The sequence below is a fragment of the Lingula anatina genome, chromosome 4 (genome assembly GCF_051362555.1).
Source record: "Lingula anatina isolate TDL-2025a chromosome 4, LinAna3.0, whole genome shotgun sequence".
In the NCBI taxonomy this organism is placed as follows: Eukaryota; Metazoa; Brachiopoda; class Lingulata; order Lingulida; family Lingulidae; genus Lingula; species Lingula anatina.
Window position 1 is genome coordinate 12697788 of NC_141770.1, and position 24448 is coordinate 12722235.

At 36.4% G+C, this 24448-nt stretch overlaps 3 protein-coding genes across 13 annotated transcripts in view; 2 read left to right on the plus strand and 1 right to left on the minus strand.

Moving 5' to 3' along the window:
* LOC106163150 (uncharacterized) overlaps positions 1-13367 on the minus strand; it is a 52056-nt gene extending 38689 nt beyond the window's left edge. For 9 of the 11 annotated variants that reach the window (XR_015334134.1, XM_087012077.1, XM_087012076.1 and 6 more), the window contains exons 1-9: positions 12962-13367; positions 11217-11366; positions 7464-7547; positions 7051-7182; positions 5016-5086; positions 4469-4604; positions 3784-3951; positions 3156-3302; positions 797-880 (exon numbers count right to left, since the gene is read on the minus strand). Coding sequence is in view for 10 of the 11 variants with exons in the window: in XM_087012077.1 (XP_086868203.1) it covers positions 797-880; positions 3156-3302; positions 3784-3951; positions 4469-4604; positions 5016-5086; positions 7051-7182; positions 7464-7547; positions 11217-11366; positions 12962-13201 (1212 nt within the window). In the remaining variant the exon portion in view is untranslated. Of the gene's footprint in view, positions 1-796; positions 881-1273; positions 2383-3155; positions 3303-3783; positions 3952-4468; positions 4605-5015; positions 5087-7050; positions 7183-7463; positions 7548-8596; positions 9877-11216; positions 11367-12961 lie in introns of those variants that run through there. The other 2 variants (XM_087012078.1, XM_087012079.1) reach the window with 2 other exon arrangements.
* Positions 13368-13461: 94 nt separating this feature from the next.
* On the plus strand, positions 13462-17913 carry LOC106173968 (uncharacterized). Its single transcript, XM_013555321.3, has 5 exons — positions 13462-13950; positions 14246-14384; positions 14942-15081; positions 15448-15625; positions 15827-17913. Exons 1-5 carry the CDS (start codon positions 13736-13738, stop codon positions 16445-16447), a joined length of 1293 nt encoding a protein of 430 aa, XP_013410775.2. The 5' UTR covers positions 13462-13735; the 3' UTR covers positions 16448-17913.
* A 280-nt stretch (positions 17914-18193) lies between these two features.
* On the plus strand, positions 18194-24187 carry LOC106173957 (zinc finger TRAF-type-containing protein 1). The gene is made up of 4 exons (XM_013555303.2): positions 18194-18434; positions 19143-19381; positions 20525-20736; positions 21030-24187. The coding sequence occupies exons 1-4, from the start codon at positions 18228-18230 to the stop codon at positions 21419-21421; spliced, it is 1050 nt and encodes a 349-aa protein (XP_013410757.1). The 5' UTR covers positions 18194-18227; the 3' UTR covers positions 21422-24187.
* Positions 24188-24448: the final 261 nt, after the last annotated feature.

Consider the following 24448-nt stretch of genomic DNA (forward strand, 5'->3'; position numbering starts at 1 on the left):
AGTTTAAAAAAAAAAAAAAAAAATCAGGAGAAAACCTAAAAAAATCACATCCCTGATATATTGTCACCAAAGGACCTTCCTGTACTTCATTTGAATGAAGACCTGACTGTCACATGAGATCTTATTCAATCTGATCCACACCACATGCCAAGAAAATTAACAAATGCTATTTTTATCAGTACGTGCGTCAGAGACGTATCACCTTCAAGTGCGGATAGAGCGCATATTGCTACGATTCCAGGAAATATTAGTTTTCATTTAAGGTAGTGCCACTTGGACAGTGAGAGCAATATATCGAATTTCCTTTACAATTCGTGTTTATACACTCCTGAGTTTACACTTGCATCATTTTTTTTTTCACTTCAGCAAATTGGATTTCTGAGATAAAACAGTCTAAAAATGATACAAGTTATAGAACATGGTAATAACTCTTATATTTCAAATACCTAGTTACTTTCTATTTTTTTTCTTATAACCTTGGTAAAGGGGACCGTTTTTGCTTTTGTTGGTTTGTCAGTTAACAGCTGCACTCAAAAAGTTATAAAGGGATTTTGATAAAATTTTCAGAATAGGTTAAAAATGAGCTTGCTTATAATCTATAAGATTTTGGTGGTTTATCGAATAATCAATAATAATGAGAAATGAACTGCCTTAGCAGAAGTCTTCATTATCTAATTGCTTTTCCAATACAAAATGTATCCCTGTTACATTTATCAGAAAAAGAAAATAACAGTTTGGTGAATAATTACATTACATTTTGTGTCAGTGGTGACTTGGTCAATGTTTCCATACTTACATCATCATCACTTCGCTTCCTGTCGTCATTTGCACGTCCCAGCTCTGTTCTCAACTGACGGATCAGATCCTCACACCTAGAAACCTGCAAAGACAACAGATAAATACCAGTTAAGAGAGGTATTTTCAAACCTGAAAAAAAAAAAAAAAAATTATAAATAATAATAAGAAGAAGAAGAAGAAGAAAAAGTCTCAAAAGTCCTGAACAAAGAAATCATAACAGAAGAGTTTCATTTATACATCAACCACCACAAGTAGGCAAAACAGAAAAAAAATATTTGGTGATATTGCATGGGCCTTAGGGTCTACAACTACCTGAAATGTTGTTGGAAATTCCCATAACCTTGAGAGGCTAGGAAATAAAAAAAAAAAAAAAAAATTCCCCCCAAAAAATGAGAAAATCACACATGTTAGTGACAACAATGCAACATATGGACATAAAACAGAACTCCCCAATCAGGGCACTTCTCAAGCTTACAGATTTCTTGGTGGTCTTCACATTTTTGTCATATTCCCCCTTCTCCAGTCGGAGGAAATACGAAGCCATCCCCAGTCCTGGGGAGCAGACGTCCCTCTCGTCCAGCACCGTGACCAGGCTCTCATCATCGGTAAAACTAACATCGTGGTCTGCCTCCTCAAAGCCAGACTCGTCTGTGCTGGCGGTGCAATTCAACAGGTGATCAGAACCAGATGTGGAGGTGGATGAGATTTTTCTCGCTGGTATTTCCACCTCAGTCATGATAACAGTAACTGGACAGTATTACTGCCTTTCAAAAAATCTGAGTCTCTCTTATCCCAAATTTTTTTAAAAATTGGTAAAATAAACAAATCCAAGCACTGTCTCCGGTTGACAAAGCTTAAGAGTGTAAATCTATTCCAGCTGGGGAAAAAAATCTTGGCAAACAAGGTGCCCTTGAAAAGTAACTAACAAGTCTTGAGAGAAAACCAAAAGCAGAATCTCGCAGAACAGTTTCCTCCTCAAACCATTAGTCCGAACCTCAACTCCTGGCCAAGAATTTCCAAAGGGATACTGCACTGGAACTCAAGAGCACAGATGTCGTGGTGGAAGTTCTCTCGGGATCTTGCTCTTTTAAAGAGTCCACGCCGAAAATCTCATGTCAGGAGACGCTACCCTCGGCGTCTTGTGCAAACAAGCACTAACAACTCGAAGGAGGATTGTTTTCCAAGTCAAACACCCCCACTGAGGTACCAAACAGGCACTTGCGACTCTTACCCCCTTCTCAACACAAAAGCCAAGATCCACTAAAAACTCTCTTATTATGCTTGACCAATAGATCAAGCCTAATCAGCCATGCTTAAAAGTGTTTGCAACCTACATATTTGTGTTTGTAGTTAAATGTCCACCAACGCTGCCTAATTCAACGAGTTGGTTTATTTGTTGAATCCCTCCCCTGCGTAAACACTGTGGATAACGGAGCATGTTGATGAACTATTGTATCATTCAAAAGCCACAATTATGGGCAATTCACATCTGGTGTTTATTAAGCTAACTTCAATGTTGGTTTTTTGAGACCTGCGTACAGGTAAGATGTTGTTCCAACAGAGCTTGTGTACACAGGGGGCTCGCAACAGTAGCATTTGCCTGGTTACGTGGATTGAAGAAATAATAATAATAATATTAAAACTTGGGTTTCAGGTGACGGCACACCTGGATCATGGGTGTTTACACTCATTTTTGCATAATCTGTACTTAAGCCACTTATACTATCCAAACAAACTTTCCTTGTAATGTGTGAAAAGAAACAAAAAAATAATAATAGAACACTTTGTATTTTAATGCATAGTTAAAAGTACTCTACTGATCCTTTTCATTGCATATTGACATATTTGAAGGACTTTTTTCTCTTATTATTTGCTGAAATCACTTGTAATGCAAGAAATGTTAAATATTATCAATTTTGTAATCTGCAATCACAGTAACATTACACAATTTTCAACAACATTAAAATCATAAAAATTAGACATCTGAGACACTGACACAGGCCTATCTTGGATTATGCCCCTAGTGAGCATATGAGAAAGCATGAGAGAGCATGAGAATACACAGATTCTTTATTAAAAATAGGAACAGAGATGAGCAATTGTGAAATAAGGTGAAAACCAATATAAAGAGATATAACAGAGCTAGTGAAAAGTTATTTAATATTGTACTCTTAAAAGAAATAATTAAAAGAAAGTGAGTGCATGTTTTACGTTTTGGTTGCATAGCATATAAAAATAAAACTATGCATAAATGATATTCAGCGTGAAAAACCTTTTATCATCAAAATGCTATGATAAGAACTGCAGAAACAAAGCTTACTTAGCTTTTCACCAAATACAAAAAACAAGTAACTTACTTCTTTAGATGTTTCCCGCTGTTTTTCTTGCAGCATCTGTATAGTATGGACTTGGTTGTCACTTTCCGCATCTTTCAGCGTCAGTTCGTTGTTGAGATCACGTAGTTGTGCAGTGACATTGTTCATTTTCCTGTCTCTACTCTGAAGCTAGTAAGAAAAAAAAAATCTTATAAATGTCAAGTCTGGAAAGAAGTTTATATCAGCTATTTATAAAACAGTTTTTGCCCACATGCAAAAAATTGTCTTCACTTTTCAAGGGATCAACAACAATTAACAATATTCATTTTGATGGTATTACTTACTTCATTAATAAGATTCAGTCCAACAAAAAAAAAAATTCTTTGGTCTGTCTAATTTTTCATAACTGCCTGTCTTTTAAAAGACTTTAAGCAAGTCTGAGTGTACACCTCACAGTCATCTTTGTGTAGACATGTTGAACTATTAAGTTTTCTGATAAAACCTGCCATCTCCCCTCCTTTCCCTGCTCTATCTCCTCTCTTTCTCTCCATCCATCCACCTTCTCCCCCCCCCTGCCCCCCACTCTCTCTCTCTCTCTCTCTCTCTCTCTCTCTCTCTCTTTCTCTCTCTCTCCTTCTCTCTCTCTCTCTCTCTCTCTCTCTCCACTCACCTCTAAATGCAGCTCATCCACCCTCTGCTGTGCCACCCTGAGATCTGACTTGAGTTTCATAATACTGATGTCCTTGTCTGTGAGCTGGCTGACCGCCGTCTGCTCTCTGTCCTGGACAGTGGACAGGGAGGACCGGATGGACCCCAGGACAGTGTCCTTTTGAGTGACCTTAAGGGAAACATACACCGGACATTACATCAAACTGTTGGGAAAGCTGATAAGAATAGGGGAAAAGAACACAGAATCACTTTGTAATCATTGTGATTTAACTAAAGCTTAATAAATGAAAAATCTCTTACTAGTGAGTTCTCAAGTGAAAAGAGACATAAGATTTTTATTTTTCCATCAGAGTTCATCTTAAAAAGTTACTAAACTTAGTCTTTGTAAGTCAATAACAACAGTGACTACTGGTCAGTTTAAAAACAGTGACCACTGGTCAATATAACAACAGTGCCCACTGGTCAATATAACAACACTGCCCACTGGTCAGTATAACAACAGTGACCACTGGTTAACATACCAACAGTGACCACTGGCCAATATAACAACAGTGACCACTGGCCATTATAACATCGTTGACAACTGGTCAATATAACAATGGTGACCATGGTCAATACAACAACAGTGACCACTGGCCAATATAACAACAGTGACTACTGGTCATTTGTCAAGTCCCCAAACTGACCTGGTTCACAGTGGTCCTGTGTTCCGTTTGCACCTTCCTGAGCTCCTTCTGTAAGCGCTCTATTAAGTCGTCCCTGGCACGCAGCTGCTGCTTCAGGTCTTCCACATGGCCCTCTAGCACCTCCTCCGATGATTTCCTGGAATATGGAGAGCAACTCATGAAAACGGCATTGCTAACTTGGAATTATGGCAATTAGATCTTTTACTTATTATTTAGTCATGGTTGGTTGATACTTGTCTTGTTTTTGTAACATTCCTTAAGGCCCATACCAAACTGCTGCTTATTTTATGACAGACTGATTTCTCAACTGATCCAAGCTTAGTGTGAAAATTCCTCCATACGACAATATCTATTTATCTATTTCAATCTAGAGCCAATGTTGCTTTATTATGACTAAAATTTTCACTTTATTTCAGTCTAGTGTGAACACCATATTTTATAAGACAATACTTCTCAGTTTATTTCATTCTAGTGTGAACAGAGCTTTAAACCACTATTCATCAGTTTATTTCAGCACAGTGTGAATTTCTCTCTTCCTGTTACTCACGTTTTCTCTATCTCTTCCCACGGCCCAAACACTTGGTCAAAAGTTACTTCTTTGAAGACTAGATCATCTATCTGGAAATGAACAGAAAATAACCAGTAATGCATTTTACCAAATATCACTCTGGGCCCTCTCATTTTAAAATTGAATCATTTAAACCCAATTGCTGGATAATTTGGTCAAGGAGTTATAACAGAACTTCTGTTATATACTCCTTGATTTGGTTTGAATAAAATGTTGAAGCTCATCAGTGATCCACATCTTTATCAGGTGAATAGCAACATTTTGATCACGTAGATATAATTTAATCTACTACAATGAGTCCAGCCACTCCAGTGATCATAGACATGATATTATTTTAATATGGATAATCTCTGAGATCACAATGGCATATAGCATCTTCTTTATATATACAACTTGAGCTAGTGATCCAAGAATCAAAGTTTCAAAACAAAACACCTGAATTATAATTCAAGGATCTGATTCAGCATTTTCATAGGACATCTTTTCTTAATTAAGCTACTAGTATTTACTTTCAGAAAGAACATTTCTCCAGTGAACAACAGTTTGTTCATATGGGAGAATACATAGATAGATCAAATTGATGAAAATGAATAATTTCATCTTCTCATGGTGACTGATAATCCAAGACATCAGCAATCAAACTGCAAGTATTAATCTATCTGATCCACAGCGCATCACAATGAACATAAAATGTCACTCTTGTCAAGTAGATCATATATCTGCAGGCGGTGATATTTCTCACCTGAAAACCAAATGGTCACACCATCCACAGTGTTAATGACTTTCTGTTGTATAACAAGAGCTTCATTTAGTTTCCTTATTAACACCTTAAGACCTTGATAAATATTCTACTTCTCATCAGATTACAAAAGCATCACTGTTAACTAAGCCAGGCTACTGAGACCTAAGGCTTCGTTCACATGCAATGTCTATTTTCTAAATTCTATTTTCTATTCGTGGTATGTCTTATGATCATGGTCTGTGCACTGAATATCCCGCGGCGTAATTACTGGCAGCGCGAGCCAGTTACTTTAAGTAACTGGCTCGCACTGCCAGTAATTACGCCGCGGGATATTCAGGGCACACACCATGATCATAAGATACCGCGAATAGAAAATAGAATTTAGAAAATAGACATTCCATGTGAACGAAGCCTAAGTCTTAGCACAATTAACACTGGGAAGAAACTAAACATAAAAGGATTCAGAAACTGCACTTAAATTTACATGGCAAGCAACATATGACAGTGTCAGATGTATGTTTTATGGAGATCAGCGTAATCAAAGGCTATTATCAATACTGCTAAATACTGCTAAATATTGCTATTGTATGATCTAGTGTCTACGGAAATGTCATAAAAAAGCTTTGTCTCCACTGTAAATGGATATTTATGGAGAGAGAGAGAAAGCAAAGTATAAAATGACACAAGTTAAAAGTCAGATACAAAACTGGTGGCCTAAAGAGAAGGTACTGGTTAATTGTAGCAAAAATGATGCAAACACACACACTGGTGCAAGATGGATACTTCTTTTATTTAACTTTTCAAATGTCTGTACATGCATGAACAAGTGACAGATCTTTGGTATAGGAGCTGTCACTTGAATCATAAAACACAATGAAGAATTTAAGGCTGTCCTATTGAACCTACCTCCCACCCTTAGGTTGTCCTGATAATTCCTGTGCAAAACCTACCTACCTACCACCCTCAGGTTGTCCTGGTAAATCTTGTGCAGAACCTACCTACCACCCTTAGGTTGTCCTGGTAAAGCCCATGCGAAACCTACCTCCCACCCTTAGGTTGTCCTGATAATTCCTGTGCAAAACCTACCTTTCCACTGTGCTGTCATATGCTACACAGTATCAACCCTCCAACCTACCACTGTCCTGGCAAATCCTAGCTAGAACCTACCCCCTAGCCTTATGTTGACAGTACCCACCCTTCATTTTTCAAAACTCCTATGCAGTACCCATTTCTAACCCTCCTGAGATCCTGGTTAATCTTGTACAAACTTACCTCCCACCCTCCTGTTGTCCTAGCAAATCCAATGACATTAATGAGCGTGTTGATGTCATGCAGCAGGTTGGCGTTCTTGTCACGCAAGACGGCATTTTCAGATTCACATCTGTCAAGTGTCTCCTGAAGGTCCTGAAAGACACATAAAAATGATCATACAATTTATTCCTTTTTTTTTTTTCAAAAATGATTACTAGAGTTCACATCTGTACCAAATAGATATCTAGTAGTACTATCTTAATTAGTGTATTCATATTTTGAACTGCATTTTTTTTTTTTGTTCTCCAAATTAACCACTTGGATAATCAAATATAGTAATATCACGTTTTTTTCCTACTGATCAAAAGGCAACACTTAACCATCTGTTCCTTATATATAAAAAGACAGCTTAAAGAGCGCTCAGCACAACTTACTTCTATAACATTATCTGATTTTTCTTTCTCAACAGCCACTGCCCTCATCTCTCTCTCATAATCTTTAGCCTTTCCCATGTATTCCTGAAACAAATAAAATCTAATGTCAGAAGTGATATAATATACACAGAAACATTAGTCTCACCACCCTGGGTCTTTCCAGAAATATTTACTTGATTTGGTCCCTTTATTTTCCAGTAAATTTGGTATAGTGGTAGTTATTGTTCTTGCTGGTATGTTCATTGATATGGCAGTCACAGTGATGCATACACAGTTCAGTATTAGGGAATAGTTTCAAAATGTTGCTTTCTATGAACTGGCCAAATTGATACCCAGGTTCATCCTTGTCAAACTTTGTGCCATCTTTTATCTGTCAAACCACCCCATACAAGTGAATTGTGGTTCAACAAGTAAATGATATTTACTTAAAAATTAAAATGCTTCATAGTTTCAATTATTTGTTACTAACAAAATATTTTAAATGAAAATTAATCCACACTGCTCAAATTTATTAAGTAATTACATTCCCCTAAAATCAAAATCATTACCTTGGTACTCATTTTTATCATTCCCTCCTCTAAACCCATATATACTCACAGCACCCCACCCCTCCTTTTCTACCCTGGGGGAACAGTTGCACCCCTCGTACCAAAATTACCTACAATATCCAACATCAAGTGTCAGCACTTCAAAAGTACTTCTAAAATGTGCTGTAGTTTGGTCAATAATAATTCATTTTAGACAAAGGGCCAATGACCATTATAACCTAGGGAATTAATTATCTGAAATATTACCCCTCCATTGATGCCAGTTTCCACCTGATCTTGCCAGCGCACTTTCTTTGGTGTGCTGGTCGCCTTGGGGTGCAATATCCCATGGCTGTACATTGCACAAAGAATCTAGGGTGCTGCAGACCCCTCTTGCCTTCTAGATTTCCTTTACAGCTTTGGAATCAACTTTCTTACTAAATGAACTGCATTATTCATTGGCATCTGTTCCAGCTCTAATTTTAGTACTTAGTACATCAGGACTTCATTTCTGAGAAAATTAACATCAAATTGTGCCAATTATTATTTTAAGACAAAGGGCCAATGACCATTATTAACTAGAGAATGAATTATATGAAATATTACCCCTTCGTGGATGCCAGTTTCCACCTGATCTTGCCAGCGCACTTTCTTTGGTGTGCTGGTCGCCTTAGGGTGCAATATCCCATGGCTATACATTGTACAAAGAGTCAAGGGTGCCACAGGCCTCCGTTTCCTTGGTGTCTTTTTCTCTCTAGAATTCCTGAACTGTTTTGGAATCGGTTCTTACAATTTCAAAGTGAATTGCATAATTCATCAGCATCGGTTTCAGCGCTAGTTTCAGTGTTTTGTACATCAGGACATCATTTTCTGAGCAAACTGACACCACATTGTGCAAAATATGAGGGCACTTACTGCCTGCCTGTTCTTGGAGCCCTGTGCATATTATATAATAAAGCAAACAGCATACAGAACTTAGTTACAGAGCATACATTTCTCAAATCCTTTAAGTTTAACCATAAAAAACCCATCAATCCAAATATTTTCTACATCCTGATTATGACCTATACACAGTATTCAATATTTGAATACTGTACAAATGAAACATTGGTGACAGACTTAAATCAGTCTCTGCAGCAAACCAGCGTTGCAGTCTGTAAATTTTCTCTCATGAACAGGAGAATCTTGAAACTTTTCTGATGGATCTCATCCTGACAAAATGTACAGTGTCAATCCTTATGTTCACCATGAGAGCATTCCATTTACTAGTAGCATCCTTGACCAGCTGCCCTCTAGGGGTTCGAGAGGAATAGCATCCCAAAAATTGTGGCACCTCAAATAATAATCCTGCCTCCTTCTTACAAGTCATGAGCGGCAAACACAGTAACAGTTCCTGCCTTTTTGTGCGGAAAACTGTTTCAAATTAATCAGTATACAATTACCGAGGGGCCCTATAAATCCAGTGCACGTAAATTGACTGGTCCAATTTGTTTATTCTTTGGATAAAGACGCTTTGATTGTGGACCCAATTCAGACCAGTTTATGATTCAGGAATTTATTTCTTCTTTTATCAAGATTTTGTAAACATTGCTCTCTCTGTGTGTTTGTTTGTGTATTACATGAAATAAAAGAAATCAGCACAAGAAGTAAACTAGAGAACAAAGGTCTGCTGCTTACTCTGGGAAGAAGCGGCAAATTTAATGCTGCTGTTTCCAGAATGAATGAGTTATGGGGTAGTAAAATGGAAAGGAGGTGACATGAGAATGATTTTCAGTTTAAATTGTGCTCATAAAATACAAGGTCATGCAAATAACAGGTTTCTCACAGAAGAAATTGCCGTCAAATCACACCTTCCAACTCATCATATCTCTCACATTTGTTTTGAACTTCAAATTATTATTTTGGTGTCCCTGTCAAGAATCATTTTGAATGGAGTTTTATTTTATTTGTCAGTTTTCAATGGAATACATATCTGCAGTGACAAGACAGGAACTGAATGCTTAATATGAAGAACTTTTAGCTTGCATAACCACGATCCGACCTTGGTACATTATCACACAAATTTTACTTATTAGTAAGTCAAAACTGAGTTAAAACAGTACTATTATCAATTTGTTACTTAGTAAGCATATTCCATTTTAGACATTAAAATTATCTTCAGAATATGTCAAAATTTATACAATCTGGCATGTGCTTAGACAATTGAAACATGTATCCTGAACCTTGGTAATTGTGAACAGAAAAATGATGAGGCCATCTAAATGACAGAAGTAAGGTATTTCACAGTTGATAAATAACCCACTAGATCAATTACTGGAAAGCTGAAAACTTTGAAGAACAGTTGTATATTCATAGCAGCAGTTATGAAAAAATTGCCAGACTGATGGACTATTTTCAGGACTGGGCTCCATAACTCGAAAGCATCGCAAATTGCCACCGAGTGCAAGCGTCTCTATTCCATAACTCGGGATTTACTCGCCCCATATAAGAGCCTTGAAATGAAAGGTGATATTGCTATTCGCAATTCGCGATGTTTTCAAGTTACGGAGCCCTGATTGTAAATTCAAAATGGCAGCTCTTTGACCTATTGCTGGTCCTTTAGACTGACTAAAAGTAAAATTGTAGTGGTCCTCGAAAATTTTTAAGGCCCTGACTGGTCTGATCAGTACTATTAGGCTTCGTTCACATGCAATGTCTATTTTCTATTTTCTATTTTTGGTATGTCTTATGATCACGGTCTGTGCACTGAATATCCCGCCGCGTAATTACTGGCAGCGCGAGCCAGTTACTATAAGTTACTATAAGTAACTGGCTCGCGCTGCCAGTAATTACGCGGCGGGATATTCAGTGCACAGACCGTGATCATAAGACATACCGAAAATAGAAAATAGAAAATAGACATTGCATGTGAACGAAGCCTTAGTTTCATGATGTCTGCAATAAGACCCCACTAGGCTAAGAGTTTCAGTTAGAAATAGCTGACTGGATAGTAGCTAGTCACCTTGATCAATTCTGTTCGAGATTTAAAACTGACACCATGCACACAAGATATCTGCAAATGTCTCAGTCAGTTTATGCATCCTTTATTGGCCGTCATTACCTGTAATACTTTTTCACTTATCTACTCATTTTATTTCTCTTTCTTTCTTTATCCCATCACAGAGTGAGAGTGTCTCATAATCTACCTGTCATAATTTATCACCCCCTTTTATCAAACATTTCCCACCTTAACTGAGCTGGCAGTCTTCTGTAGTTTAGATTCTAAGATGGCAACCCGGTCGTTTGCTTCGCGTTCCAGTTCCTCCACTGTCTGCACCAACACCTCGTTCTGCTCGCTCAAGTCATGCACGTATGACTGCATGATCCTAAGACGCATCTGTAAGGATTATCATATGTATAATATATAAATAAAATAATGCAAAAATTAGCAGGACATGATACATAGAAAAAAAAAGGAATCACATTTTTCATATCAAAATAGTTTTGTTACATGTGGTGAACAAACATCATGTTGAGATAAGACAGCTCCATGGACATAGGACAAGTACACATACCTTCGAACCTCTTGTAAAACTTAGTGAAAATAGAGGAAAATGAAAAAAAAAAAAAGACGAATAACATAAAGCTAATTTGTTACAATATTATTCAACAACTTGCCAACACAAACAGAAAATTAGCAATAAGCATTATTACAACTGACAATTTAGATATCTCTGTTGATGGGAAAACTGGTTGCGTTAACAGAAGTGTGCACGTTGAGGAGATGAGAGATAAGATAAAAATTTGAGAGCTCCCACACTACAGCTGGCTCGAAAACTGTTTAGTTTTTTAGGCATTTGCTCTCAGACCTTAGCTTGGGTAGCGCTCAAACTCACCAATTTAGCCAAATGCTAAAACTGACTGAAATTGGCTAGAGAAAAAGGGCTAGATTTGACATGTTTTAGCCAAATTATAACCATTTTGATAACAAATTGACAAAAATGTGGTGATATGGCTAAGCTAAAAAAATTGCTAGCACTACCCCTGCTTAGCACAGCGTAGATATAAAAATCATCAATAGGAGTCCTAAGGCATGAATTTTGTACTAGCAGAAAATATGAATTATGTGACTGAAAAAAATTTTTGGGGAAAGAAATGGTCATCAACACTGGTGCAAAGATAATGTGCTTTGGCTTTCAAATTTCTACAACTCCTTTGAAACCAATATCAAAATTTTACTTTGTCACATTTCTACAATTTTTTATGTAATAATATTGTAAGTATTTACTTTGTGTTTATATCAAAACCAATATTAAATTTTTATCTTAATTTAGTCTGATCAACAGTAAACATAAGAACACAGTATTGGCACTGTCACATCACCATTAGTCTTCTACATCACTTATTTTAGCATAACATACTGCCACCCTTTAACAGTGACAAGCTTTTAAAACAATTAGATTTTGTTATAAAGTCAGTTACTGATTTTTTTTTCTTGATCATATTGGACACTGGAGAAGACCATCACAATATGTTAATACTGCACCACTTTTCATTGGCAGCAAGTTAATAAAATCATATAGTACTACATGTAGTACTGTAGTAAACACGGTTTGAGAGGAATAATTAACAGCACTGTGTTGATGATTAAACTATCAAAACGTGGCATAATTTCATCCCGCCAATCTATCAGAAATGAGTTCCCTGTAAATATTCAAATTGCATTTTCTTTTTATAACAACAATTCCATAAAAAAATCTTGCAACAGCCAAAATGAAAAAATCTTTTACATCCATGTGACTAGAAATTGGTACATAAAAAACCTATCGTAATTTTGGAGAAATCTATTTTTATTTATGTATATAATTATAACAATTAACTTATCTTATTTAATATCATTTTAACTTATTACTACAATAAATTCTTCCCTTGTGCATTACTACAGTACGGGTGCCCATGTGACAGTGACAGTGGAAAGGGGGGGTTGCATACCTTTGACGTATCCTCTCCAGACCTTTCAGCTTCGTCCAGTCTACGTAGACGGCTGTCATAAAGCGTTCGAAATTCCGTTAAAAGTCCTTGCATGTGTCCACTGGTGCTACCAGGCCTTTGCCCCACTCGGGAAGTGGCACGCCGGTCAACACTTGTTGACATATGCGATGATCCATTCATGCTCTCCGTCAGTCTCCGACTTTGTCCGTTTGTAAAACTGCTAGCACCCCTATCTGCCATTTTCAGGCTTCTCAGGCAAAGCCAGTGATATATAGCTCACTGATTTCTATTCCGTTATTCTTTCCTTGCGCATTACCATCATTTAACACCAATAATCTGTATTATCATCACTGTTTTCATTCTACTTTCATTCGAGTTATAACGACGCCGCAGCAAGCAACTCGATTGGTTTACATAGTGGTCACATGACTTTTTACTACCTACGACCTTCACCTTGTACATTTACGTCTACTGTCAATGGGTACTTGGTAAACTTGTGCACGGGGCGAGCATAATCGTCAATGTCTTTGTGATTTTGGTCCGATATCGAGCACATCCAGTTCTGCCAGAAGCTTTAACGCATGATTTTTGTGTTACTCTGTGCATATTTTATTTGAAGTGCACTGTGCTTAAAATAGACAAAATGTCAGTATACTGGGTATCAGTATTCGGTCACGACCTTGGCCCATATACGAGATGTTATAAATGAAAGTTCGTCTTTGCTTGTAAATTCTGAGCAGCAGTGGCATCTAGAGCCCGTTCTTCGTTACCATTATGTCTGTGGCTAAAGAAGTAATCCGTGTTGCCGTGATAGGTGCCGGTGCCGCGGGCCTGGTGGCGTTACGCCATCTTAGTTCACAAACGGAGACGTTCCAGGCGTTTGGGTTCGAGCAGACTGGAGTGGTAGGGGGGACATGGGTGTACAACGAGAATACGGGAAGCGATGAATACGGTCTTCCAATACACTCCAGTATGTACAGGGACCTAAGGTTTGTGACAACATGTCTGTTAAATGGTAAATTATGTGTCATTTAAATGTTGTTATAATTTTAATGTTTTTTTATCATTTGTTGATTTTTAAATCAACATTAAAATTAAAATTAAATGTAATTAAAATCACACACACACACACACACACACACACACACACACACACTGTATGTTCAGTTATTTTCTTAATATGGCTCACCATTGAACAAAATTTAAAAAAATTCTGAAACAGGGATATATAGACATTTTTATAAAGTTGGTTTTAAAATAAGTGCATGCAATTTTCTCTATCAGGACAAATCTTCCCAAGGAGGTGATGGCATTTCCTGATTTCCCATTTGAGAAAGATGGGCCTTCCTTTATCACTCATCAAGCTGTCAGAAAATACCTTGAGGATTACGCTGAACACTTCAAATTGAAGCCTTTAATCAAGGTTTGTGTTGAGTTCACATAGCATTTTAAAACATATTTTTGTTTTTTATTTATGCTTTGTTTTACCTATTTGTTTTGTGTTCTGATAACATGAAGAAGTAGATATAAGGTAAAAAAAATGGATAATATCTAAAACTTCAAGCGTACATCACAAATCAGATTTTGCATTAACATTCTGTTCAAACCTTAATGTCTTTATTTTATTTTCATAATAATATTTTAGTTTGAACAAAGTCGGCAGTCTTCACATGGTAAATGCAATTTAAGCTTAGGCTCTTTCACATCAAGTTGTACATTTTACTGGATCAGTCCACTTTGAGAGGTTCTAGCATGTAATTACACTTTTTTCTCCTTTACACAAGTTTTCCACAAGTTGACTTTTTTTTTTTCATTATGTAAATAAATGGGCTGGGTTTCGTTAGGTGAGTCTTTTAGTTAATTAAATAGGAAGGCTATTAAGGCCATTCTCTCTAAGAGGACCAGTCTAGTTGAGTGCACCACTCGGCATGAAAATGGACTTAATATACTGACCTTATAGATGATTATTATTTTTTAAAGTTTTTCACAGAAGTTGAGAGTGTAAAACCAGTTCAAGGTCAACACGGAGAGCAGGTATGGCAAATACAGTACAAGGACGTGAGAGTCAAGGACAGTTTAGTGGAAACATTGGAGACAGATGCAGTTATTGTTTGTAATGGGTTTGTACTATAACGCATTTCAACATTTGATTAAGAAGTTAAAATTAAATTTTAACTGGTACTAAATTAAGTTATTGTAACCAGTGTTTGAACATGTGTAGCTAAAATTTTGTCATTATGAGAACATTTGAGTCAGCCAGTGTTGAAAATTTTACTAGGATTTTCGATGTTAAGATGTTATATTTAATTGCCCATTAAACACTTAATAGTTGGCTATACATTGGCCTGTATGCTGTATGGATTTGCATTGATCATTCCCTATATTTCAGTAGAGAGCTACAGTACACTGCACACCAGAATTATTGTGACAAGATTTTAATGCCTACACATGGCACCTTTTAATTCTTTTTGTTTTTTATTGGACAGGCATTATTCAGTCCCAGTTATTCCTGATTTTCCTGGGATGGAAAAGTTTAGTGGCCAAGTGTTGCACAGTCATGACTACAGGTATCCAGAGCCATTTAAAGATAAAGTGGTCTGCTGTTTGGGAGCAGGTGCTTCAGGGCAGGACATAATGTTAGAGTTGGCGAAGACTGCCAAACAGGTGCAGAACCTCATTATTCCCCCATTTTACACGAGTAGATGTTTACAATGCATGTGAATGTGACAGAGAAGTCAGGATCACCAGAAAAAAACTTCAAGTTATTTTTTGGGGATGTGTGCAGCTCACATATAAGATAAGTGTAATTAAAGATTGTCTAACAAAGCTACTGCAAGTTTTAAAAATTTCTATCCTTTTTTTCAGGTTATTTTGAGTCACAACAAAGCTCCATTGAAGTCTGACTTGCCAGCAAATATACACCAAGCATCTGGGATTGACGCAATGACAGAGACTGGGGCAGTGATGAAAGATGGCGAAGAGTGTCATTTTGATGTTTTGATTTTGTGCACAGGATACCATTACACCTTCCCTTTCCTCTCCCCAGAATGCTCTCTTAACATTGAAGACGAACGCGTGATCCCCCTGTACAAACACATCATCCACACCGAATGCCCGCGGCTGTCATTTATTGGAATCTGTAAACAAATCTGCCCCTTCCCACAATTCCACAACCAAGTGAAGTTTGTTCTTAAGACTCTGGATGGCTCGCTGAAACTCCCCACAAAAGAGGAGATGGATGCTGATATAAAGCAGGATTTTGAATGGCGCCTGGGTCAGGGATTCCCCAAGCGCCATGCTCACACTATGGGCCCCATGCAGTGGCAGTATAATGATGAGTTGGCTGATATTGGGCAGTTTGAACACATCCCCAAAGTTGTAGAGCAATTATATCAAGATGTACATAAAGTGCGAGTGACACAGCTGCAACATTACAAAAACTGCAGTTACAGATTGACCGGACCTGATTCTTATATAGAAGTCTAATCAAAAGGTTACTCATAATACAGCTCAATGCATCCCAAACAATCACTGATAATTATTAGGTAGGATAAGACTAAAAATAAATAAATAAGCAACTAAATAAATAAGGGATATTCTCATAAGTGCCAAAAGTAATGTTTTGAATCATTTGAAAAAAATTAAAATGGAATGTTTTTACTTAAAATCTGTGTTTTTTTAATTTATATTTTAATCCTGATGATTTCTTATAAGGACAGTGAATTATGGTGTGAGTTATTAAATTGAATGGAAACACAACAGTTGGTAAAGTTGAATGCATCAAAAGAAAAATGATAATTTCAGTATATAATAAATGAAATGATATTTAAATAAATGAATAAAATTAACAAATGAAGTTGACATAAGTGCCAATGAAAATATTTTGAATCTACTTTAAAATGAAAATTTGAAAGTGGAATGGTTTGTATTCTAATTTTGTGTTGATTTTTATTTTTTGAATGATATTTTACTGACAATTAAAAGACATAGTATATAAATAATTTTAACAAATAGCTATATCAAGGTATGCAATTATAATGTTATGTAAATCTTTATATGAGAAGGGTTAACAATGTTATGTCATGACTTTTTGCAGTTCGCAAGGAAGAAGTTGAGTGGTGTGATGGGAAAATGTGATTTTTTTTCAAAGTCCAATTAAGTTGTATCCTAAATATAAATGGATGTTCAGATTATTACTTTTTAATGGGATAGTAATTTTTTTTTTAATTTACAGGTGTGTGTTTTTACAAGCTGATTGATATTAGCATAGGGTGTGCCAAATAATAATTTTTTAAAATCTAAAATTCTTACAAGTATATTAATTCTTTACAGTGTTAAATTATTAAATTATTTAAGACGAGATATAAACAGTGCTTACAGATGGTAAGTAAAAGGGCACATTGAAAATTACATGTACATTTTTAATTTATACATAAAAGAACTTCACCTATTAAATTACCATTACAAAAAATATATAATTATGGTGTTAATTCAATCAATTGATTTTAATGTGTTCGATAGTTATTTATTGTAAATATTCATGTTTGCTTTAGATTAATGAATGATGTTCATGCACTAGTATCTTTATAGGTCAGCTAAGCTATATGTACCCTCTACCAGGTTGGCAGATATTATGTAGGCAAATTTCAAAAAGCCAGAGAATCTAATGACTGTCTATTTATCTTAAGACATAACTTAATATCTTGTGAAAAATCAATCTGCCGCCCTGGTATAGAGGGTAGGCTATGTGGAGGTATGCACTGATTAAGTTCCTCGGCTACTGCAATATGACATTTAAAAATAAAAAAAGAAAAGGTTTCATTCACTTAAGTTATAGTTAGATAATTGATTGGTTACCAAAAATTTTTCAACTTGTACAGTACTGTTAATCAACGGGACATAGAGATAGACTAAATGTCAATAAAAAATCAATTTGAGGAAGTGTAGAAAAAGGTGTTAGTACACTTTTTTATTTTCACATATTATCATTTAAAATAATTTAAAAATGCCAACGTTAAAAAGAGTAATTCTTGTTTTCACGAAATAAAATAAAATCGCCGTCGTTCACGCATTGAAGGACCCCTGCCATCACACAAACTGCATTCCATATGTAAACAAAATCAGCTGACGACGTTTGGGTCGCATTACAAGGTCACCGTGTCCTTGAAATTTGATTGGCCAGTAATGACATCATTAAACAAAACTGTATTTTCATTGGACGTCGACAAGGTGTCACGTGCACCTGTCCTCAATAACAACAAACAAGATGGCTGAGGTGGCAGGCCCATCGCTGGAAGTCCGCGACGAAAATCAAGCGATCGCAGACGAAGATCGAGAAAATATTGAACCTGAGAAGAAAAAAGCAAAGACAGAAAAAGGAGGGAAGCATTTACCTTACAACTTGGAGGAAAGACTAAATGGTATTCTTTGTTGCACCGTTTGTTTGGACCTACCAAGGTCGGCAGTGTATCAGGTACGTGCACGCTTTAAACAGCTGGGCATTTGTTTACAGAAATTATTTTTGAGATCGCAAGAATGTGACAGAGATGTGGACTTATTATTTGTTACATTTGTAAATATAGACCCAGACAATTTATTGCACCAAAAGTAGACGCGCTTGGCCGTATTTTTTTCATTAAATTAGGAACTGAAATTTGGGGATCATTCTTCACACTTGGCTGATTTGGCACACGAACAGTAGAGATACTCCCCCTTTCATTTCTGTTGCACTTATGACAGTCTTTTATGATCTAAATTATTTTTATACACAATTAAAAGTACCAAACACGCAGAAATATGATCGATCATATTTCTGTATCCACATTTACCCCACCTAAATGACCTAATAAAGGAATCACGTGACCGGTGATGATATGTCTGGAACGCTGCCAGCAGTATGTATGGAGTTAATGTATTCGTAGGAAGGCATGCGGAACGGTCATGATGAAATATGACTCTTGCATTTCATGTTCAACAACATATTTTCTCATATTAAAAGACACATAGATGATTTGATTATGCATGAAGACATGCCAAAATAAGATTAAATGAAAAAAAGTTTATGTTAAATATACAGTAGAAGTATATTTTTGAATAAAAAAATTGAAATTAATGCAATAAAGCAAACATGAATAGCAATATGAATTGATAAGGTGCTTATATCTCCCCCACTTTATTTCAGTGCATCAATGGACACCTGATGTGTGCTGGATGTTTCTCACACCTGCTGGCTGATGCACGCTTAAAGGACGAGACGGCTACGTGCCCCAACTGTCGCTGTGAGATCAGTAAAACGCATTGCTCCAGGAACCTCGCTGTTGAGAAAGCCGTGTGCGAGCTGCCATCTGAGTGTCAATACTGCGCTAAGCAGTTGCCACGGTGTAAATTGGAACAGCATGAGTCGGAGCTGTGCATAGAGAGGTACTACATTGGTGTTCTATCTCCTGATCCCCCATGGCAACTGTTGCCATGGTGATACTGTGTGCACTAGGTTTGGCCACCCAGTGTGGCCCACTAACTCACAGCATTCTCTTTTGTAGGGATAAACACTTTCCCCTTTCACTCAAAAACAATTTGTTTTTAAAATAGCTTTTCACCTCAATACTACGGTCTGTAATGGACGTGTATGACGCTGCGGGCCCGTCTCATTGGTTTCCATGGTTACTGTTGGACGTCACCATTGCAGCGCACTCTGGCATTTTGGTTGTGGTCTTGAGTGTGGTGCGTTGGTAGTCAGCGACTCTGGCATCATATGGAAGGGTAGGTCTAATGTGTTTTTTACTCCCCATTCCCACTTTCTGATGGCCTTTCATTTACATCTTTTCAACCGATGGACACGGACAGTAGGCTCCAAACTTTTTCCTCCATTCTCCCCGTGCTCCCAGTTGGTTCATTTTTGTCACACATGCAAACGACTTTGTGCTCCACACCCAACTGTCTTTAAATATACTTTTGTTTTTCAGGGTGGGTGATACTTATAGTGAGTATAAGTGCCCCAGCTGTGTTGTATATATGTATATATAGTTGCATACTCATTTGCATACAGTTACCATATATAGTGGCCTATGCTAATGTGAGGAGCACCAAGGAAGTCAGTGATTTAGATAATAATGAACGACTGGGAGACCACAGGAGCAGACAAATTTGAAAACAAAAAAGTATATCAAATGCTCAAAAGAAAAATGCTTTGTAGATATATATATTTAAATAGCAGTGTTTCTTTGTATGAAATTATAATTTTTTCATATTAATTGCTTTACATGACAATAAATTTGGTGTTTCAGCAGTATTAAATCATATGGTTGACACTGATTGAGAATGAAAATGTAGTCAAGAAGACCTTGTAAACAGCTTACAACTGAACATGCTATGAAAATAGAAGAGGTTCCTAAACCAAACTCTTAATTTTCTGTTTAAATTAACCTGGGAAGATTGAGATCATCCATACCCCTGAAAACATGGCTGATTTTTAAACATGCACACATACATGAATATATATGATTTTACCAAACCTCTTGAATTAAAATCTAATCTGGTTTTCTTTCTTTATTTCTACTATTGTAGAATAACAGCTTGCAAATACCTCCGTATTGGATGCCCATGGAAAGGGCCCTTTCACGAGCTGTTTTTGCACGAACAATCTTGCCTCCATCCAAAAAAAAGTGGAGATGAAATAATGGAGGCACTAAAACAGATTGATGAGAGTCGAGCTAGGGAGACCATGCTCTTTGACAGCATATTTAATTTGTTGTCTTTTGAGAAAATCACCTTCAGTGGTAAGACGATGGTGATTACTGCAGTAAAGATTCTTCCAGTAACATCTTAAATTCTGGTACCTGTTTTGTGAAATCATTTTGTGGTTCATGTGTGATTTTGCGATAATTCATTTTAAAGCTTTTCATTAAAATCTAATTTTCAAGTTGTGCCATTTTTACAGTTACAAAAAATGCTTGACCATGAATAGTTGTCTCTATATTTTCCTTAATGACTGTTATGGTAACTGAAGTATTTGTCCAGAAGCTCTGCTGGACCTGTGTAAAGTATTGCCATGCTCTGATTGTATTTCTAGATTTGCAGCTCCGACCATACCGCACAGATGACTTCATCACAAAGCTTTTCTATGAGACCAGCCGCTTCACTGCATTCAACCTACAGTGGGTGATAAAAGCACGTGTCAATGACGACATAAAGAACCCGCATCAAACTATGCGCCGCATGCTCAGCTATCAGCTCGTGCTGAAGAGTAAAATCCAGGCACCCATTGACATGTACTTCATAGCACTTCAGGGACCATATGGTGAGACTAAAGTCAGACCCATCATATACCGCCACGAGTTTTCCGACGACTCTCCCGAGACTGACTATCACATTCTTCCCGTGATAAACTCTATGGAGTGCAACAAAATGCTGGCAGCAAAAACTGTTAATGTCAGACTCATTCTTTTTCAGGTCCAAAAGTAATTCGAAGTTGACAATGCGCAGAGAGTGAAAAAGAGACATTGTAGATCAGATTTGCTCTGAAAATGGGGCCCATAAAAACGTTTGCGTCATGTAGATCAAAGGTTCTCTTACAGGTTATGAATTAGGTGCATGCATAGAGAGAAAACTGTCAAAAAACAGGGAAAGAATTTTAAAGAACTTTAACTTATTAAGCAGTCACAGTTAAGTTGCCATGATGATGTCACTTTTATTAATCTGTCACCTTAAATTATGCTTGCCTTTCAGGTTGATACTGTCCCTGCTTTCTGAGGTGTGATGTAGAATCAATCTGAATACCCACACCTGCCGAGATATCATTTTTTATACAAAATCCACCTAAATTACAACATCTCTATATTTACAACTACTGGATAATCAGGTTCCATTAATTTTTTTCTCCAAAATTCAATTATGGTTAATGATTTCAAATATACACCCTTTTAAATTGGTTTTGACAGTGTTTTTAGATTTTTTCAAGTGTCAAAATTTTGCCATCCCATCAATTGAAAACACTGTATTTAAATCCCTTTTCTGCGTAAATTTTCAATTCTAAGCTGCCTTACTGTCTGTTGTTTTGTTGTTGTTTTTTTAGAGCCCAAAAATCTCATCTTGTATTTTGATGCTTATTACACCTGACTGGGTTTAGGCATATCCAAATCATACCTAACTCTTTACAAAACCTTCACAGCATTTATTCACAGTTTGCCCATTAATCTGTAAAATGAATACTTTTCTCCCCAAGGATCTGAGTTTGCTGTCAGGTAAAGGTGAAAGTCACCTGTGTGAAGAATGTCTGTGTGGAATATTTCAGAATATATTATTGTGTGCCTCGTTTTGCTTTTGTTAACTAGAGAATTGTTTGTGGTGCATGTTTTTCAGTGGTGAAAGAGTGAGGGGTTGGAGAGGGGGGGTGTTATTGTCACTTAATTGTCTGCTTTAGGGTTGAACACAAAAGAAATTGATATCATTAAACAAATTCAGCTAAATTGTATAACTTGTGTTTTATTTTTATTGTAAATTTTTTTTCTCATTTTTGCATTGTTTTTAAGTTTTTAGTTTTCCCCCATATCTAGGTAATTTCCCATTTTTGCCATAATCTAGGTCATTAGGTTGGAAACGTAAAAAAAATTAAACCCCTAACACAACTTCCTAGAATCTGATACAGACTTGACAAAATCTATTTGAATTCTGTAAATTGGGGTCTTCTATGAAAACAGGAAAGACCTCCCAACCTGCCTTATATCGCTTGTAGCTCTCTTCTGAATTATAACATTGAACATTTAAATACCTAGTGGACTCTTATAGTACTTTTGTCATTTAGGCATTTTCCCCTTTAACTGTAGTATGGTGCCTCTTCATGTTTTAGTTTGTTGCTTTCACATCTTGTTACTGGAATGAGTGTAGGATTGTGGAAATGTTTTAAATACCTCATGTGCTTGGTTTAAATGTTCAGAAATGATAGAAGTATATTTCACTGTATCTTAACATTTTAAGTCTTCTGCTGCAAGTGGGTCGTTTTGGATAAAGCAGAAATGGTGCTGTTATGTTTTATTTGTTGTTAGATTTTGATGTGGAGAGTTTGAAGGCTGTAAGATTCACATACTGGCATGATGTGGATGCTTGTTATATGTTGTACAGAATGATGTTCAATAGTGTGAGATGTCAAAATGCACAGTGGTTTTTCATTACCATTATTTCCTGGAGGGATGACTATGGATGAAAGAAAGGGGAAAGTATTGTTTTCTGTATGTTTTGTAAATGTCGAGGAAAAAAAGGCCAGAAATAATGCAGTCTTCCTTCATTTTTTTCTTGGTTTTGTAGTAGTTGTGCCATGTGTGGATGCTGATAAGAAAAGGATGCAAGGTAACCGAAAATGTAGAGACTTGAGATTTGATTGAGTCTTTAATAGCCTCTATGAGTAATTGGAATATTTTTCCTTCGGTGTAACAATTGCTTAATAATCCCATCAGTAATTCCAGTTTTGCCCTCTGCCTCATGGGTTAAACTTGGTATGAGTATCTGAGAGAATATAGCTCTAATAAATAACCCATGGCCACAGCATATACAGAAAAAGAGTTGGTACTGGTAAAACAAGATTCAGGGATGTCATACAGTATTTCTTGATGGCCAGTATTTTTATTCTGGTGTAAATACACAGCCTTTTTATGGCCACAGAAGGTGCATTTATTTTCAGGTCTTTTGATTTTGATCTGTACATAAATGACCCCCGAGTTTCAGAAGGTTGATGTGAACTTGATTTCTCTATGGAAATTATCCCAGTAAACCTCTATATGTAAATGAGCACATATTGGGATGTCTTGATTGAGAGATTAGTCAAATTCAGTGCTTTGAAACTCGGGGTATCAAGTGGTGAGTGAAAATTGTGAGAAATTAGGACGTTCACGTTTATATTTCTAGTCCAAGTCTTGGCTAATATTTTATCAGACTTAAGGTTTTTTAAGATCTTAATGCTGTCTAAGTTGTCAAAAACTCAGATGCAACATAGATTTGGTTTTTATTACCTAACTTTTGTGACATATTTTGTCATAACCGAAAAAAAAAAAAACGTTCAGAAACCTATACTATCTGTAATCTTGCCAACTTCAGCATTGCTAATATTGCAAGTTTGTAATTAGATGCCATACTAGTTAAAACAGCCTTATAGTGAAGCTATCTTATTTATTATGTCAATATGATCAGTGATGCACAAGTCGTGAAAACCAATAAAGTAAAGAGTAGTATACCATTTGCAAATGCGTTTGTAGTTCAGATCACATCTAGACAATCAGTTTTTGATGTCTAGGAATACTGGGACTTAAAGGGATAATAACTCTTCGTATGACATCTATATTTCACAATAAAAACATTGTAAACAACTCAAAGAAATATAATATATTCTGTTTTACCACAAAAATGGCAGCCATAGTTATTATTCTGATATCTGAGCTTGTCATCGGACCACGCAACCTCTATAGATGGCTATATTCTCTAATATCTTAAGACTATTAA